At 42.5% G+C, this 19,872-nt stretch overlaps 2 protein-coding genes across 4 annotated transcripts; both read left to right on the forward strand.

The window, feature by feature from the left end:
• Positions 1-5,239: 5,239 nt before the first annotated feature.
• fhl5 (four and a half LIM domains 5) lies at positions 5,240-9,620 on the forward strand. 3 transcript variants are annotated; one of them, XM_080413338.1, is made up of 6 exons: positions 5,240-5,344; positions 5,512-5,729; positions 6,210-6,384; positions 7,319-7,488; positions 7,735-7,921; positions 8,308-9,620. In XM_080413338.1, exons 2-6 carry the CDS (start codon positions 5,568-5,570, stop codon positions 8,457-8,459), a joined length of 846 nt encoding a protein of 281 aa, XP_080269464.1. In that variant the 5' UTR covers positions 5,240-5,344; positions 5,512-5,567; the 3' UTR covers positions 8,460-9,620. The 3 variants fall into 3 exon arrangements, with proteins under 3 accessions (XP_080269464.1, XP_080269465.1, XP_080269463.1); XM_080413339.1 differs by having other exon boundaries at positions 5,253-5,344; positions 5,516-5,729; XM_080413337.1 differs by having other exon boundaries at positions 5,261-5,729.
• Positions 9,621-11,488: 1,868 nt separating this feature from the next.
• Positions 11,489-18,420, forward strand: LOC308074409 (transforming growth factor-beta receptor-associated protein 1). Its single transcript, XM_080413847.1, has 12 exons — positions 11,489-11,566; positions 11,772-12,488; positions 12,962-13,156; positions 13,530-13,684; positions 14,517-14,599; positions 14,788-15,135; positions 15,334-15,391; positions 15,535-15,678; positions 15,901-16,041; positions 16,153-16,312; positions 16,800-17,221; positions 17,309-18,420. Exons 2-12 carry the CDS (start codon positions 11,786-11,788, stop codon positions 17,450-17,452), a joined length of 2,553 nt encoding a protein of 850 aa, XP_080269973.1. The 5' UTR covers positions 11,489-11,566; positions 11,772-11,785; the 3' UTR covers positions 17,453-18,420.
• The last annotated feature ends 1,452 nt before the right edge of the window (positions 18,421-19,872 follow it).

Raw genomic sequence — 19,872 nt, forward strand, 5'->3', positions numbered from 1 at the left:
GCTACAGATGTAAACTTTTGTTTTTTATCTTTGGTAGTCTAGGACATGTGCACAAGTTGGTTGTGAGGGGCCTGCAAATGGCCGGCCTCTCCAAAAGGAGGCCTAAACAATTAGCAAGGTACTGCTCAATATCAGCTATTATAGGAAGCCGCTCAATTTGGAGGAGGCGTTGTTTCCTTTACCCATGATTGTTGTCCGCTGTGTTCGACAAGTATGCCATCTTTTGTTTTGTATGTAACAACGCTATGCTTCACATGCACTTTGTAACTGGCTGTTTTCCCTTTATCTGACTGCACTGGCAGTGTTTATGTCCTTTGTACATCCTGTACTTCTGTTTATGTGGACATAAATAAATATTTCAAATGTGTGTGTGTGTGTGTGTGTGTGTGTGTGTGTGTGTGTGTGTGTGTGTGTGTGTGTGTGTGTGTGTGTGTGTGTGTGTGTGTGTGTGTGTGTGTGTGTATGTGTATGTGTATGTGTATGTGTGTGTGTGTGTGTGTGTGTGTGTGTGTGTGTGTGTGTGTGTGTGTGACACAAAATGTGTCCCTGGCATAACTCTGTGTAGTCAAGGATTTCTTTATCCTTTATTTCAGATAAGTAAGTGTAGAGAGACCGGAAACCAAGGGCAGAGAGAGAAGGGACATGCAAGAAAAGATCGGGGTCAGATTTTGTTCAAAAAGTAACTAACACTGGTGTACATGAAATGTTTGGACCATCAGATCAGACTCAGGGTGTGGATCCTGTCACATTTAAACTATGTTACCTATTATAACAATCTTACATTAGAAGCAGCTATCATTTCCACAGTTGCTGCCTGCTGTATTACACAGTGCCATGCAATGTAGTAATGCAGGCAGAGGTATAAATAGGGCCTAAAAGCTATGATACATGATGGATGGGAGCCTGGAGAGCATTTCATGATGTTTACGCCTCGATCCTCTAGCTGTTGTTAGTTACCCCGTATCCTCACTGGCATGCTGGCCTTTGTAGACATCTCATCCAAGACATGGAGTTGACAAAGCTCAGTCCATTTCCTCTACTGCAAAGAGAGGGCCAAATCCTTACTTGAAATGAAACATAAACACTGAAATAATCCACTGATGTCAGCATGGGGATTAACATGAAGGTTCAGGTTCAAAATTCATGGCAGGATTTGTCCCTCTAACTAGGAGCTCTCAAGAAAGTGTCACATGAGAGTTCCCTGCCTTCATTAGTCTTCATATTGACCTAGTTACATAATAAAACAAATGTATGAATTCTGTGCCTTAATTCTCTCTGGCCGGCCTTGAATTCCTCATTCACTTTAGACAATAATGATGTCCTTGTAAATGTTTAGACATAATTCTCAGGCAAAACTATACTGTATGTGTCAGCAGTGATGTAATGCTATTTTAAAATAGTTATCTCAAGAAAAATACCCTATTTAAATGCTACTCCCTCAATCCTCCTGGAATCCAATTCACTAGTGTGAGCCATCATCCAGATCAAATTCCTGCCATATAGCTATTAATGCTGCTGGAGCCTAATCGAGGTCATTGCTTTAGCCAGAATGTGGAATATTTTCATAGGAAACTTGTGGAGTTGTGTATTTGTGCTGCAGTGTTTGTGTTAGCCAAAAAAGCACAAAGCACTGGAGGAGTGAAGTTAGTATGCCTGGGAAAATATTTCTGCAGTCATCGCAGCTGATGCTCAAAGCTACAGGAAAAGAGGAGGCTGGTCAAGGGACTCAAGTTCGTCTTTGCGTTTTGCAGTTGCCTGAGGCTCAGCAAAGATTCTGCATTCTTCTAGGTAAGTTCACATTTGGTGATTTCTAACAATTTAGAATATGGCAAATGAGTACTATAGACAGTAAACTGGCTATTTACTGTCCCAAACACTGAATGAAATCAGTTGGATGAATGTCACAGATTGAGCGCTTTAATAGCTTTAATAGCTTCTACATTCTCTTCTCCTTAGCACCACATCTCATATACTGTATCTGATTTCTGACAGGTCTTAGTTGTCAACCACTCCCACCATGACCCAAATGGCGAGATTGGTGGTGGGGGTGGGCATTACCCTGGCACTTACAGTGCCTCCCTGAAGGGGTGTAAGGTTTTGCTAGATCATAGAATTTGTGATTGTACCTTCTTGTCCCCTCCAACCCCCAGTGTGGCTATCTTGTTCTGTCTGAATGCTTTGCTGAGAGCAGGCTCTCCATGTCAGAGAAGAGTTTTGAGCCTAGCTCAGAGGAACAGGTCTGTGTGACTCCTCATTAACTACCAGAGCTTCCCCCTCGTCTGAACCTAATGGGTCCCACTTATACTGTCATCACCATGCTGACGAAATGTCAACTCCAGTTCGGCAAGGTTTTTGTCCTTCAGAGAGAAATGCCTGTATAGGGTTGATCCCTCTAGTCTACCAGTCACCACCTCAAAGGAGGCACAGAAAATGCATCCGTTCTTCTCTGAGATCATTTGATTAAGTGAGGGGGGGGGGGGGGGGAGAACAGCCACACTGACACCTCACTCTAAAGATGAAATGCATTAGAAATAAGAGGACATCAGAGTCCAGGTCAGATAAAGGCCTTTCTGTTGGGGCTAGACAGCCAGCATACGAAATCTGTTGGCAGCTTCCCCCTGGTTGACTTCAGAGGATTAAACGGGGCAAAGGAATATGCAAGATCAGCAAGCTTTTTGCTCTGCAGAGCTGGAACAGTCTGGCATCTATCTAAAAAGTTAATAATCTAAGAGACAAAGACAGCCTCTGGTCCTGTGATCTACCAGAGATTGTGTGAATTGGAGAGGGCATTTATTGTATACTTGAGAAAATTCACAAATGTGCATGTGTGCGCACATTATATTACAATTGTATTAATATTTAAATTTGCACAAGAAAAATCCCTTTATTTGTGTGTCCCTACAAAAAATATAATAATTCAGGACTATTTCATGAAGTTGACCGACCGAGAGAAAATGGTGGTTTTGTTGGAGCCATTAGTGGTTTTGCTTTTGCTGATGAAAATAGGTCAGACCCACAGTGACTGGTGCCACAGGACAGACACACAGTAGCCTACCAACTCATGCAACAAAGACAGGACACATGTGAGTGGCTCAAACAGCTATAACTGAAGTGAGGGTTTATTCAAGGTCTGGCTTTTTTTATTTGCATCTGCTGATGTGGACGCCGACGGCAACTGATACAATGCCATCGTAATCCAGAGGCGGTTGAAAACTGTAATCCAATGTATCCTCCTACTTACAAAGAATTTGGCCAGTATGATGTTATTTTAAAATAAGCCATTTCCCATTCCCAGAACTTTTTCCTGGCCCTACATCCACAACCTGATATGGTAATTTTCAACTGTAAGCCAGCCTTATAAAATGTGGCAATATGTCCAAATGACAGCTGAATGCAGGTCAACAATAACTTGGGTCTATCTCCCCCTTGCCCATAGAGGTTTGTGGACATCACTCCTACACAGCACATTGGAAAACAAACCCAGTTGTCTGGAAACAAATTCAACAAATTTGCATGGTGTGCCTATTCCGAGGTGGAAACCCATATGGAATAACTAACATTGCCATTACAAGACTGAATTGCCTTACGTGTAAGGGAATTGTATCCCAGCTATGTGTCTGGACTAAAGAGAGAAGATGTTGAGGAAGTGTGTCCATCTAATCGAAGTTGCATTCCTCTCAGGCATATTCCACTCACTGACCTTCCTGTGTGGGTGTATGAAGGATTAGACCTCTGGGCTGGGCCGGTGGTCTTCTAAGCCTATTTTTATAGACCTCTGCATCCTGATCCTCCTGAAAAATGATATGACCACATGGTCTGAGATTCAAATGTAATTACTTGGCTGTCTGTCAGAGATAATCAAGCACAAATATGTTTTAATGAGGTGGCAAAGTGGCAGTTGGTATGCATGGTGTTTGAGTACATGCTGTCTAACATATGTATTTTCTACCATTTCACTTATTGCCATTTGTTTAGTTGATACGGCCAAACATACTGTAAACAAACAATAGTCGATCTTCTCCATTTTGTTAGTTATTATGTAATATTCAGGACACTGGTGAGATCTTTTCCCATTTGTAGAGACAGGGCCCATTAAACACAGTGACATTAGCAATGGATGTGATTTTCAAATGAAATTCACCAGTATAATCAAGCAGCCATTTCCAGTCTGTGTTGATCACAATCTTCACAGAGCCAAAGCTTCCAAACATCTAAAGCTACTGTCATAAGCCATTGACAGGGCCTGGCAATATTCAGTGCCTGGCATCCACTTGGCGAATGGCAACTCCCCACTGTACAGTAAGCCATCTACTGTACTACTGCTTGTGTGGAGCAGACATGGACCAGGGCCATAAATGTGTCCGGACATGACATGACATGCCATCCAAATAGATATTATATTCTACTGTACTGTGGTTTTGAGGCAAAATCTGAAAATTAGCCTGTAAGTGATGGTGTTCAGCAGTTTTATGAGCAGAAAGTAGGCTATTCTTCACATGATGTGAAACAAATTGACTTGATTTAAGAGTATAACAGGAAGAGTCAGCTGTGGTGTTCAAACATAGATTTCTCACTTTAGCAATGTTTTAATTACTTCACATATTTTGTTCTTCATAGAAGAATCAATATGTTATCTAAATGGATATTAAAGGTGGGGTAAGTGATTTGCAATTATTCAAATAATTGCAAAATGGGTCTATGTTCTGATAGTGCTCGTTACTATAGAGTGTCCTGTCCATATAAGGAGTCCCCCATGTCTCTCCAGCTCTTTATTAAACAGAAAATGCATTTTCAGTGCTCTCTCCTGATTGGCTTAAAATGTGTCACCTGCCTGAAAATGTACTATATTCCGTTTACTAGAGCTGGAGAGACCCCTGTGACCGAACAAACGCTCTGTAGTAATAATTACTATCAGAATATAGTACTTTAACCTTTTTAACAAACAAAAGAAAAATACCAAAAAATATCACTTACTTACCCTACCTTTAATATTGAATTATATATATTTTTTGAATGTGTCAATGTTTGCTGCATGCCTTCTGCATAACATGCATCCTTCATTGCGTCCCCACATTTCTATGACTTAAGAATAAAAACTAAATTGACAAGTGCTTGGTGGCATGCACACCATCAACTCCCTTAAAAGGCGGAGAATGATGCAGTGGAGCATGTACAGTCTCCCCAGAGATTATCGCTAATAAGAGGGCCAGTATTTATAGATGAGCCCCCAATGTATCCCCTTAATCCTGCCTCACCCCTTTCCATGCCCACTCGACTGCCTGCATTGCTCTGTAGTCTGTACAGCCCCAAGCTCAGCCTCATCCTCTGCTCCACATCAACTGAGGTAGAGACTTAGTTACTTCAACAGAAGGTCACTCTTCACCATTTGCCAATGCTTTTGGACAGGAAGGAAAAATTGGTCGATAAGAACGGGAAGATATTGCTCAGGCTCTGATTGTATGAAGGAGCATCTGTTACTGGAATTTGTATTTCTCCTTTTCTTCCCTACAGTCAGTTTTCTCCTCTTTCACTCTTTGACCTGCGGCTAAGAAGAGAAACGAGTGACCATGTCCATGAGTGAGCGCTTCGACTGCCATTACTGCAAAGACTCCCTGCTGGGGAAGAAGTACATAATGAAAGAGGACACGCAGTACTGCACTAAGTGTTATGAGAACCTGTTCGCTAATTGCTGCGACGGCTGCTCTCTACCAATTGGCTGCAACTGCAAGGTAAGTGCGAGCCAACACTGACCTGAAAAGAATGGCTTCTACGTCAGAGATGAGGGAAGTAGCTAGGAAAGGAACAAGTTAATTGCTGAGCTTCCTAAAGTACTTGATGGAAAAGGTTAAGCATAGAAACGATTTTAACCACATGATTATTATGGTCAACCGAAGGACACACCAACACAGTATCAACACCATTTATTGGATAGCAGTTTTATTATTATTATCATTGTTATCATTATGGGATGTTATTGATGTATTCAGATAAATAAATAGTGGAGAGAGACGGGAAAGCAAGGACAGAGAGGAGGGGATGGCGTGCATAACATCTCCCTGGTCGAGAATCGAACCAGAGACCGACGTTAGGGTTAGACCAAGGTTGCTCAGTATTTTATCAAACCTTTTTATTTAAATATAATATGTCTATATATATATGTAATATTTACAGTGGTAAGTACAGTAAATAAAGTTTTTGAACTTTGATAGGACCTGTCTTATAAGGATCGCCATTGGCACGAGCAATGCTTTAAGTGTGCCAAATGCAGCCGCTCTCTGGTGGAGAAGGCCTTTGCTAGCAAGGATGACCTCCTGATGTGCACAGAGTGCTACTCCCAAGAGCACTCCTCCAAGTGCAACACCTGCAAAAAAACTATCATGCCAGGTATGGCACACTTTTAACTCTCAGAGTTAGAAATGGATACATGAACACTGAGGATTTTATAGGCGGACGGAGATTATGTTTTCCCTGTCTGTCTGTCCGTCTGTCCGTCCATCCATATACAGATAATCTCGTACTCCGCTGGACCAATCGGACTGAAACTTTGCATGCATGCTCCCAGTAATACAAGGAAGAAGTTTTCAAATCTGGCTCATATGACAGGCCACTTTACGTTTTGGCCGGCCCACAAGTCTTGACCTGTAGGTTGTGCAATCAAAGTCCCCCCCCCCCTGGATTCCGATTCCTTGGATCATGATGCAACTACCCATATAGACGAATCCACAGACGTGCTGCCTGTAGGCAGCCATAGCTGCGGTGTCAACGCTCCGCACCGCAACACCGCAGCAATGGCCGCCTACAGGCAGCTACAGGCAGCGCGTCTGTGGATTCGTCTATACAGTAGGCTACACCCATTTCCACCAAACTAGATTTTCTGCCATTTTGCATGAGTGATCTGCGCTCAGAGGAGCACACCTTTCTCCTTTAATTTGATCATTTTTATGATATTAGATAAGTGACAAAAACAATTATGTTTCCAAACATTATGTTAATTAAGTCAAGCAACTCCAAATCCAACGTTAATACTGGATATATTAATGATAATATTAATATTATATTAATAAATCATGTGCAAAAAATAACTTAAATTAAAAAAGCATGAAAGCATAATTCTCTTGCCGATCATTTGAGGCAAAATCACATCAGACCTTTATAGTTCATTGCAACGATTACCTCATCTTTGGCCCATACTAGATTATGTGGATTACATTGCCCTGCCTAACCCTACAGGTAGAGGTGGTCTATTTCTGGTCAGAATGTGTTACTGCCACTGAGGTACCATATGCTGACTAAGCTGCTCCTTTCTCCCCTGTGCCAGGTTCCCGCAAAATGGAATACAAGGGGAACAGCTGGCATGAGACCTGCTTCCTGTGCCACCGCTGCCAGCAGCCAATAGGAACAAAGTCCTTCATCCCCAAAGACACCAGCTTCTTTTGTGTGCCCTGTTTCGAGAAGCAGTTTGCCTACCAGTGCTGTGCCTGTAAGAAAGTAAGTTTACGGCCAATTGTTGTATTTATTTTGACTGCTGCAATAAATCTCCCACGCTGTCCGGCATTTTTATGTTGCTTGTACTGTGTCTGAATACTAAGGGGATGGCTAGCAAGAAAAACCTCTGCGTGACATGCATTTATGTGTGTATGTATACAGTAAAATCCTCAGTGTTAATTCATCCATTTCTACACTCTCAGCTTTAAGAGTTGTTTGCTCTTCGCCTTTCTTTTGTATCTCCCTCAGGCCATAACAACAGGTGGGGTCACCTACCAAGACAAGCCCTGGCACCGTGACTGTTTTCTCTGCATTGGTTGCAAGAAGCAGCTGTCAGGACTGCGCTTCACCTCCAGAGAGAATTACCCTTACTGCCTGGACTGTTTCAGCAACCTCTACGCCAAGAAGTGCGTGGGTTGCACCAAGCCCATCACCAGTGAGTCACAGACTGTGCTAATGCTTTCATTCATTTTGACACCTCTCACGGAACTCCACAGCTTAGATTTAGAGCCTCTATTTACAGATGGGGGGGACTGTCAACTACACAAGGTGAAGATCCTAAATTAACTTGCTTGTGACTTCTGCGCAGGCATATACTGTACAAACAGATGGCTGTGCATCTGTGTGTGTGTGTGTGTGTGTGTGTGTGTGTGTGTGTGTGTGTGTGTGTGCGTGTGCGTGTGCGTGTGCGTGTGCGTGTGCGTGTGCGTGTGCGTGTGCGTGTGTGTGTGTGTGTGTGTGTGTGTGTTTGCATGCACGTGTGTGTGTTGCATTCTTTCACACATATCTGATTGTATCTGTCTCTGTTTTAATGTGTAACAGGTCTGGCGGGGGCCAAGTATATTTCTTTCGAGGAGCGGCAGTGGCATAGTGAGTGCTTTACCTGCATGCACTGCTCTGTGTCTCTGGTGGGACGCGGCTTCCTCACCCAGCGAGACGACCTCCTGTGCACCGACTGTGGCAGGGAGAAGTGATCCTCCTTCTGTGGGGTTCTCTCCCTCATGGCCGTGGAATCAGAACATAGTGTAATTATAATGCTTACTAAGGGTCATAGAATGTTTCCTCTGGCTCTTGCATTAGTAAAGCCAACAACCAAGCTTGGTGTATATGCATATTATAAATGTCACTGCATATCCCGGTACAATGTAAAATTCAGAGTGTCAATTTAACTGTAAAGAAAATATAAAAATTGGCCCATAATGAACCCTTATTGGCCCATAAGGGTTCATTCAGACCTTTGACCCTTGGGATTTTACAGTGTATGATAACAGTTGTGCAGCTCTAGCTCTCCCACCTAGGAAACACCATGTGTTGTTTTACTCAAAAGTGTTCTAAATACCTTAAACCATTAAATAAATCAATAAATGTTAATTATGAAAGAGACTTCCATCTTTCTTTGCTCATATACAATTCTGAGTACAGAGGACATGTCTATGTTGACAACCAATGATTTCTTTACATATTTTGGTCTGAAATTCAGTCATTCTCATTTGCCGCTACGTACTGTATATTGCCACAGTAGCCACATTTGCATTGGTTCTCATTGTTTGAACAAACACCTTAGTTCTGCATGTAAATGCTGTCTCTGATCATCCATGATAATCTAGTACCTTGTGTAAATCATGTTAAACGTAATAGATGTAGTTGACATGTTACTTGTTGGATGAATACATGTTACAACGTTACATTTTGCATTACATCTGAATTACTTTTTCAATTTGCCAACAAACAATTAAGGAAAATATAATGTGCCCATGTGGTTCATGCCAATTTAAAATCCCCCATTCCTTGCATCTCCTTGTCTTTCTTTACTGAGTCCTATTCAAAATGGCACTTTAAAGTGTTCCCAATGATGGATGTTATGACCTGTTCCACTACTCATGTCATCTACATAATGATCACTTGTCCTACTGCTTGCCTATACTGGCAAAACATCACATGGTATAAAACAATGGATAAAGGTACGTATGGAAGAGTTCCATAAGATGGAATGGTAGAGAATACCCATTGGAAATTAATTTCAATGACAATAAACATGACATATCTGCCCTTCATTTCTGTGGCAATTAGAGTGAGACTGTCTTATACCGGCAGCAACATATAGCACACTGCTGCTTCCTATTAATTGATGAGCGTCAAGCCGGCTCTTTGAAGTCTCTGTTCAATAGTGTCTGCAGTGCATGTTTTCTTAACATCATGATTGTGTACATCTGACTGCACTTCTAAGTAACATCACAAGAACTGCAAAATGGTTTTAAATAGTTATTTATTAGATCTGTGTGAAGAAGGAAATTGATTGTTAGTCACATGTCTCTCCTCTGCAGTGCTGGCCACTCTATAACTCTATGGTGGCAAGTACTGGGTGTTTTGGTCATGTTCAATGGCAATCTGGCAATCTGATTTTATTGTTTTTTTTTTAATGTATTGGTGCCCAAAAGTTCATGCATTTGTGTTGTACAACCTCTACAGTAGGCCAATGTGATTGTTTAGGTTATTCGTATGATGGGAATGTATGGAAGAGCTAATTGATAGCTAATTTGACTCTGAGCCTTGTGGTAGGAGCCACTCCCTAAAAAGGGAGGCTGCAAGTACAGTTAGTTGGGCTTGGTGCTAGCAAGCTGAAAACACCTAGGGGGGGGAGCTGCCAGGGACCTTGGCGGAAGGTTTATTGCCCGTAAACAGTTTCTCAAGTTCTAATGCTGGGTTCACATGGGCAGATATAAAGATACAGTCTACCATTCATTTTCAATGGAAGCCAGATACAAAGCAACATCTGACTGTTAGTAGCTGCTACAAAAGATACAAAGCTACAAATTCAAGTTGAGCTGGGTTCAACTTCCAGATACAAAACTACAACACTACAAAACTATAGCTCCGATGACAGAGCTACAAATATGCGGTGTATTTTTGTATCTTTGTATAACCCGTGTGAATGCAGCATTAGGGTTGTTTTTCTTAGTTTTGCTGTTCAGTTTTTATTTTCTATTTTTGAAACCCTTATTTCGTGGTCAGCTTTATTTTTGTGTCATCAAGTTATTGTTTCGTAAGAGGCTGCACTATAAATAAGCTGCACAGGACTGTTGGAGGGATTTGGGGAAAAATAAAATGCCCCAAAATTGTATTCTCAGACTGTCTGTCTTTTTGGAGCCTAGCCATCAGCCAACTTTACAGTCTCTACTATGATGCATTCAGATTTGTTTCAACTTTTGCAGCTGTTCTACTATTTTCTGGTGTGTAGTTTTCATCTTTTTGCTCCTGGTTGTCCCTGCATAAAATATATAAATACCATTGTCTGCATACCATTATACTTAGATTATGAATGTTCCCTACTGTAGGCCGACTGTTTCGGCTCCCCACTGTACATGTGTCTGGTACATTTTGTTGCAATGATGCCATCCAGAGGAAAAGCCTACACATTTCAGATTATTTGTCTCAGCAGGTATAGCCTAAAGTACAGTATGAAGAGTACTTGCAGGAGAGAAAACTAAGTTGGTAACATACTGGGATTGGCTTGTCTCTGTTGCTTTTCCTATTTGCATTTACATAATAATACAAATACATAATCTCAGCTGCTTTGCGCCATGTATTGAGGTCAGGTCACCACACCAAGACATCAGTAAAAAAGTTAAAAGTATAAAGGATTCAATTGTAACATTATGAATAACACAACATACAGTAGGTGACCACACTTTATGATTGACAAATTGCTCACATTGTAAACATAATGTTTACTTGGGCTCTTGGATCATTCCCATGCTACTCAACTTTAACATCATCTACTGACCACAGTGTCATTTTTGGTCCAAGTCAAGGCCAGAACTACAAGTCACTGTGAACTGTGCGGGCACCTCAGAATATCTATGTTGACCATAACCATTGTTTTGATCATTGTGAAAGAATTTTATTGGTCAAAGGGTTGGAGGGATTGTGCAATTGTCCTTGCAGACAGGGGTGTGTGGTGTAAACTGCTGACACAGACTTCCTGTCAGGATAGAGTCACATGAGGAGGTCAAGCAGCCGCTCACTTTACAATGTAGCTGAGATCACAAACATTCAGAGAAGAGCAGGGATCTTCAGAGAGGTATGGATTTCATTTGAATGTGTAACTACAAAGACATTTTCTTAATACGTTCTGAATCTCTTATTGTGCTTCCTTGCTATTGTAAAGACTTTACCCAGTGACAAAATTGATGGTCTGTATTCCTGCTGTTCATTTCCTGGTTTCTGCTAAGTCATTTGGATTGAAAACCACTACGTTCTTCTTTTACTTTCCGGAATTAAAACAGAGAATCATCTCGGCATGTCCACGATGACTTTGAGGCCTTTCACGCAAGTGTGTGTCTATGAAAAGCAAGCAGCCCCAAAAGAGAAGGACAAATGCAGCATCCAGTGCCTTGAGTGCTGTGAGCGGAATCTCTACATAGGAATGAAAGACTCAACGGTGCAACATCTGATCCTTCCTATCAGCACAAATGGAGACCTGGACCTCAGCCAGAACAGAACCAGGGAAGGCAGGGCTAGAAAACTAGGCTCGAGCAGCGTTCCAGTGACCCGGCTGAGGACGGTACCAGTTCTGAACCACCTGCTGGTTCTGTGGGACCGGTCGGTCAGCGCCCTCAACATGTTCTCCCTGGAGCCCGTTTCCAACCTGAAGAAGATCCAACACGTGTCATTATTTGAGGTGAGCAGGTCGTCACCCTCGGGCCACCGCTCGGCGTGTGTGGAGATGGTGACCACGTCCAGCAGGAGAAAAGTGGCCAGGATTCACGTGGTGGGGGTGGACAGGTGGGATGTGGTGAAGGAGGTTCAGCTCCTCCAGGACCCGGTGGCCCTGGCTGTGGATGGCACTAGTCTGTGCCTGGCTACAAATGACAGGTACCTGCTCCATGATTATGAGACTGAGACCAGCACGGAGCTCTTCCCCCACAATCATAGCAGGCAGAATGTCATCGTTGCCGTGGCAGAGAGGGGGGAATTCCTGCTGAATGGCCCTGGATCCTTAGGTAAGAGCTGTCAGAATGTTTACAGCACATGCAGTGTTGTAGGCAACTCGTTCTCAAAGAGTTTCTCTTTAAACACCTAAGCCCTATTTAATTTTTCTGCTACTTTCAAAAAATGTTGACAAAATGTTTACAAATCTTCTCTTATAGGGGTCCCTGGCATGCAATCTTTTCAAATGGGGGTCTGCGGCCAAACCCATACATTTGGGGGTCCTTGACATGAAAATATTTGTGAACCACTGCTGTAGGCCATACCCTCCAGAGCATTTGGAAACTTTAGGAAAATAAGATAGAGAATTTGTACAGCAGAGAATCCGCTGTCTGTGCTCGTGCATCATTACCCTGTCCCATTTTTGAAAGCAGCTGGGGAACATGTATTGGGAATTACGCCTCATAACACATCACATACTGTATATCCATCTGGCTAGGGGATATTAGTTTTGTAGATATATCATTCCTCTGTCCTCTTCCCTCAGGGATGTTTGTGATGGAGACGGGGATATGCCAGCGCCCTCCCCTACCGTGGCCTGAGGAGGTACTGGCAGCGGGAGTGTGTTTTCCTTACATCCTGGCCCTGCAGCCCCAAGCTCTGTCTGTCTACAGCGTGTTGGATCAGCAGCTCAAACAGACTGTGTGTGTGAATGGGGCCAGGGGCCTACGCACTACGTCAGGTACACTGCTGCCATCTGATACATGAGCTGGTGGAAGGGACCCTGCACACAGTGTTCAGCTTCCCTTCTACTCTGATTCTGACTGCCTAACTTATACTCTGCCAGATGACAATGCTGCTTGCCAAAAATAACTCTTTTTCGAATTAAAATCAGTTATCTTCAGTAAACCAACACAGTCATATCATGAAGTATAATTTAGCCATTTTGCACCTACAGTACACACCAATGGACTTGCCAAGGATTTTGGAACCTTGTACAGTATATTATTACATAATCATGGCAGACTGCAATACCAACCAACTGCCAAATTTGTATTCATGTATTTGTTTGTTTGTTTCCTAAATTATCTAAAATATCTCCCTTTCTGTCTCAGATGGTGTGTTGGTGTTCACAGACAGAGCCATATTCAGCCTGTCTCTAGTGCCGTTAGAGGAGCAGATCCAGGTTCTGGTAAAACATGAGAGGGTAGAGGAGGCCTTGGTGTTGCTGGATGGAGTTCAAAACCATCTTCTACCAGACTCATACAAGGTAGAATGCAGCCAAGCTGCTCGGGGCTTTCATTGCATAATGCTGTCTAAAAATTAGAACAACTTAATGTCTCAATGTACAACCTCATATAAATAAATGAAAAGATGCACAGCAGGAAGTAAACATGAAAACTAGGTCTCAAACAAAGTACAAACATTCATTTTAATGTACTTCCTCCCAGGGGTTGTTAAAATAAAATTCTGAGGGGAAACTAGATGAAGCACATGTATTAATCTCCCATTTCCCTTGCCTGCCTCAACAGAAAAGAGAGGGGGGAGAGACACATTATGCACCTATTCAGATGCTGCTAGTTACACCAGCTCAGATGTGCGCTTTAGTGTGACCGTAAGCTCTGATGTGTTGATAATATGCACTTTTGACAAAACCGGGCTTACATTGCTTTGCGACGTATAATGTCATATTCAATCTCTGTGGGATACAATTAAACATGACGAGCAGGTGGAATATATGCTATTGTGAGCTGCTTTGGTACAGTAGGTGTATTATTCTCTGGTATGGCGAGTACATCTGAGAACAACAGATGGTGTCTGAGATTTGCTGCAATCTGTGAGGTGGTTCAGGTTACGGGTCAGAGGTTGAGCTGAGGACACTTGAATTAAAATCCTCATGACTCATTATTCATTCATTATACTTTGTCTGTCCAGTAAAAGCCTTTTTTGGTGTAGCATTTGGATTGCCAGGATCAGACGTATTGCCCTCGAGAATTAAACACAACCAAAAAAGCTTGTGTCCTCTCAATTTGAGTTAAATAAAAAGTATAATCTACTTTTCCTAAATGTGTCCAGTCAGAGAAAATGTTTTCACTTGGCAGGAGCTGCATAAGACGATCACTTGCATGGCTGGATTTGCTCAGTTTTACCAGGAGGCTTTCTCAGAAGCCAGGGATCTTTTCATGTAAGAGTAAAATCCTTGTGCATGTCATTCTGTAATATCTGTTTCACATTCAACACGAGTCCCCAAACCCACTGTGGTTTAGTCATTTTCTTTTACAGAATGACTGTTCATAGAAATAACTGTCTTGAACACTGTATCAATTCCAAGTATTAACACAGATGAAAAAAACTAATTGCATTTTTGAGCAGTAAAGGTGAGCTGGACCCCAGAGAAATCATTAGCCTCTACCCAGGCATGGAGTCAAGTCTTTGTGAGGCCTTTCAGTCCCAGCTGGTCCAATGGAGCAAAGCCAGGGACCTCCATATGCTACAACAAGAGGACAGTAACATATTTCATCATTACCTGGGTTTCCTTGGTGATTTTCTCAAGGCGGTTAGAGGGACAGAGCGAGGCCTACTGTGCAGTGAGGAGGTGGATTGCGCCCTCGTGTGGCTATACACAGAGCAGGGAGACGATGAGAACCTGGGGCAATTTGTGGCATTGCCCAATGCCTGCAGGCTAGACTACTGCATTCCCGTTCTGGAACAGCATAAGAGGTCAGAATAAATGAACAAATGTTTTATTGGTTATTTATAATACTGAGCATTAAGTGCTTCAATGAAGAGGTTCCTTTTAGTTTCATCATAAATGCTGTGATTTATCTAGTAAAATTGTGTATGATCCCAGTCATAATTTGTGTGACTTTTGATGGAATTATTTTGTCTGCTAAATGATATGGATTTTCTCATTTCCAGATTTTTTGTAATAGGCTTACTCTATCAGAGCCACAGGCAGCAAGCCAATGCAATCCAGGTAACTTCTCAGTCAAGACTCTTTTTCTTGCTTGCATTGACTCTAAGAACATAACTACCTAATGTACTGTATATTGTATTAAAATGTATGCTGAATGTTGTGTTGTGTTGTGTAGTTAACAGAGATCTGCTATATCCCTACAGACTTGGGCGAAGATTGCAGAAGGCCTCTGTGATGACAACACATGTGCAAATGTATACGAGCACATAGTGTATACTCTCAGTCAAATCAAAGACAGAGATGTGGTGTGGATGTTTGCAGAATGGGCACTGCAGAGAAACCAAGAGGTGGCTCATTTGACTTTATACTCTCAGCTCAACTGCAGAGGGCAGAGTTTCACAATATAACTTGATGGACAATTAAACCTGAATCTCAGAACTAAATGAATTCTAATCTACTTCACTGTATCAATCAGTAAAAAAAAAAATTACTGTTTAATTTGTCAGTCAGTTATGTATGGTCAAACTTTCCCTTCACTTGGCTGATGTAGATTTTCCTTCAACAAAAAGCTAGGAGCTCAGATTTTCACCAGGCGTCATCCAGATGATCAAGACACATTTGAGAGAGAAGGCGTCCTCACGTTCCTGGAGGCCTACCCACTGGCAATGGTGCTGTACCTTGAGTTCTTGATTCATGACTTGAACAGTGAGGTAGGTACCACAGCCCCATTCTCTATGGTCTCATATCAATCTCTGATCAAAATGGACTCTTATCCACAATACACTGAGTACATCTTACTGTATACCCTGATTTGCCCCAAGGAGGAAATACATCACAACGTTCTGGCCCTGGCATATGTCACCCAGATATCTCAAGTCATCCGTAAGGAAGATGAAACCATTCCAGATGTTGGGGCAACTAGAGAGAAACTGCAGCAGCTGCTATGGAACTCATTATTCTATGACGTTTCTACTGTATATGGTTTGTGAACATAGTACCAAACATTGTACATGGATTATGAAAGAGATTCCATCTCCCTTTGGAAGGTCATTTAAGTCCCTGGTTGAAAACTTTACAGCCTGGATTATGTGTATGTTTGATAGGTTGAAGAATAAAATGATGAGTAGCTTGCAATCTAGTTCTGACAGATAGTTGAGTGAGTTACCTGCACGCACCACTATGTGGTTTATGTAACATTATGTCAGGCAGCTGACCAATTTGGCGCTTATTTAAGCTCACCTCATTCCACTATTCCCATTCCGCCTCTTGCTGTCACATACTACTGCATGTTGGTATGTACCTCTTTGCACCCACCGCCACGCCACAGTTTCCCCTGTGGGATTTGTGACATATCTCCCTGCTCAAATGGTTGTCTTCTAATTATTCTTGACTTAATGATACTTATGTAAGATAAGATAGGAACACAGCATTTTGGTAATTGAGCCCTTCATATCGTCCCTCATCACAGAGCAAATCGAACCAACAGCTCTCCACGTGGAGAAAGCCATCCTTCTGGGTAAGGCAGGTGAACATTCACTGGCTCTCCAGATCCTAGTCGATCAGGAGAGAGACCCCCAGGCTGCAGAGGTCTACTGCCACAGGGCTGCCCAGGGCCAGAGTACAGAATGCAGGCAGACCCTGCTGCTCACCCTGCTCAACATTTACCTGAGTGCCAAGGACATGGCCTCTGCTGCCGTAGATCTGCTGAACAACAACCCTCAGGTCTTTGCCCCAGAGACGGTCATACAGTTCCTGCCTGACTCCTGGTCAGTCCAGCTGGTCTCACAGTTCCTTCTAGGGTCCCTCAGGGAGACCTTCCACAAGAGAAGGATGGGAGGTGTGCAGAGGGGTTTGGCCCAAGCCGAGCTTCTCAGACACAAAGCCATTTGGGTACGTTTTCATTATTTCCCCAACTACTCCTGCTGCATTGTTGTTCCCATTTTCTGAACACGTTGTCACTTCCCATCTCCCCTTCAGACCCAGGCCTCAAAAACAATGGTGAGAGTGGACACGGGTCATGTGTGTACGGTGTGTCAGCAGCACTTCATGGAGCCACAGTTTGTCTGCAGCCTGAAGGGAGAGCTGATCCACAAAAAATGCAATGGCTGCACAGAGTCATAGAGACTGAAGGACCAACGACTGATCCCTTGTGTGTGTGTGTGTGTGTGTGTGTGTGTGTGTGTGTGTGTGTGTGTGTGTGTGTGTGTGTGTGTGTGTGTGTGTGTGTGTGTGTGTGTGTGTCTCAACGTCATTGAACATTGTGAGTCATGTCTATATTTGGCCAGATAAGTGCTACTTAACCAATAATTATACTGCATTAAAGCACATCATCCATGCACATGCAGTACAAAGACTCAATTCACAGGCTGTGGACTAGACACGTTCCCTAATTGGAAAAAGAAAATATATTGTGTAAATAACTGGTTTCGAAAAGCAGAAAAGCAAGCGATGCACTTTTTTCAGGGCGGCATGTCTGAGCCATTTCCTTGAGCACTGTATAGACAGCAGTGGCTATAAAATGAACATGTGTGGGGGACACTCGGGGGCAACGATGAGACGTGGGTTTTTATATGGAAACCACCACTGGCCAACCTGCGGACCAGAGGGAATTTGACCATCCTCCCTCGCTGTATATGCATCCCTACCATCATGGTTTCCACCGACTATGTATATTTGTACGCATGGGGATGGAAATAGAACATCAGTGTCAACAACCAAGTACACGTGACAGACTTGCATTCAGCCGCCGCTTGATGTATTAATATAAATGTATGACTTAAAATAAATCACAATTACAGGTTTAAATGAAGAGCAAATATGTTGAGGAAGTGCAAATTATGACAAGAGTTTCATCCACCACCATGGTTTAGTTCATTTCTCTTATAAATTGATTTTTTATAAATCACACAAAATAACATGTCTGTATATGGATTCCTCTGACATGTCACCCACATTATTCCTTATCATTATGGAACCTCACAGAAGTGTACGGCAAATAATAACACACCACCCCAGTCGATTCAGAAGTACTGTATGGAAATGCTGTTGTAAATAAACTTAAACACATGTAATTAGGTCAGATGTAGGCACACCAGACACAAGATGTATTTGTCTATTTCTGTTTCAATTCAGTCATTAAGGCTAACCATAACTGCACGCAATTCTTTATGCTGATACATTTTTGGAAGAGTTAAGGAGACGCCTTGGGAACTGGAACAGTAGACCGAGTTGTGCATCAGGCTGCACTGCCTGTCTATATGAGTGCAAGTGTTTTTGGCCTGGAGTGAGTGAATTATTGTGCTCTAGACATGCAGTGAATTATAGCCAACCTGTTGCTCACCTTACTTGTATGCATGAGCCTGGCCAGAATACATTTAGCAGATTTATTTTCAGACTTGAACATGGATATAAGTGCTACAAAGCATTGCAGAGAATATCAAATTGTTTATGTTTAGAAGATATTCAGGTAAAAAATATTCAGGCTATTTGTTGACAAAGAAGATAGGTAACACAAGTGTTACCTATCTTCTTTGTCAACAAATAGCCTGAATACAGTACACTGCTCTCACTTTTCTTCTGTATCATGTTATACTTTCTACTTTGAATCAGTTCCCTCAGGGTCTGTCATCACAGCAAAATCCTGACTATTAAATTAACACTGAGGATTTTACTGTGTGCTGACCTGCTGTGAAGGCTTGGAGCTCTGTGAGTGGCTAAATGCTGGGCCGTGCCTGATGACCATTGACCGGGTGACTGGGTGGACCCGACATTGGGTAGAATCACATCCACACTGCCCTCCCCTCGCAGATGTCCCCATGGCAGGCTAATGTTGTTTTGAACACTTGCGGCCTTAACAGCCCCCAAAAATGTTTTTCTCATCTTTGATGTTGACCAGCTGTAAACAGAAACACAAATAGAAACAAAACACGTGCCGATGGTTCCTCTGGTCATGGTCAAATGTGGAAGCAGCTACTGTAATGTAACTTCCATCTTCCACATAATTTGACCAAGATACTTAATTCAAAATAGAGGAAATCCTAAATTGAATTTCTCACTGCACTGACTGCACATGCACAGGATAAACACAGACTCAGACATTTGGTATGGATGGTAAACACACTGTATACATACAACCCCTATACCCATTTATGCATCTCTAATCAGTTTTCCTAATTTTGAATAGACATGTACTGCATATGAAGTAGAAATCTACAGCAGAAAAAGCCATCAGGTTCTGCACATCATGTGAATGTCATGCTCTTGCAATCTGGTGTTCTGTGAGTGGGTAGGCTTGGTCCGGGCAGGCGACAGCTTCCCTGGAGTGCAGCCTTGGATCTCTATAGGGCTCTAGCCAGATGGCCATTTCACACACGAGGGAATGGGATGGATGCAAAAATCAACAGCTTTGGAAGAAAGTATGGTGGGTATCCAGACATTGGTCTCCCATTATAAATATCCGCACCACCACAGGCTCAGCGGAAGAGGGGGAGAACATTTTCTTCTTGCACTTGTCTAAATTTAAAATGAAGTCGGCTGTCTGG

Source organism: Gymnoscopelus braueri (assembly GCF_963280865.1).
Source record: "Gymnoscopelus braueri genome assembly, chromosome: 19".
NCBI lineage: Eukaryota > Metazoa > Chordata > Actinopteri > Myctophiformes > Myctophidae > Gymnoscopelus > Gymnoscopelus braueri.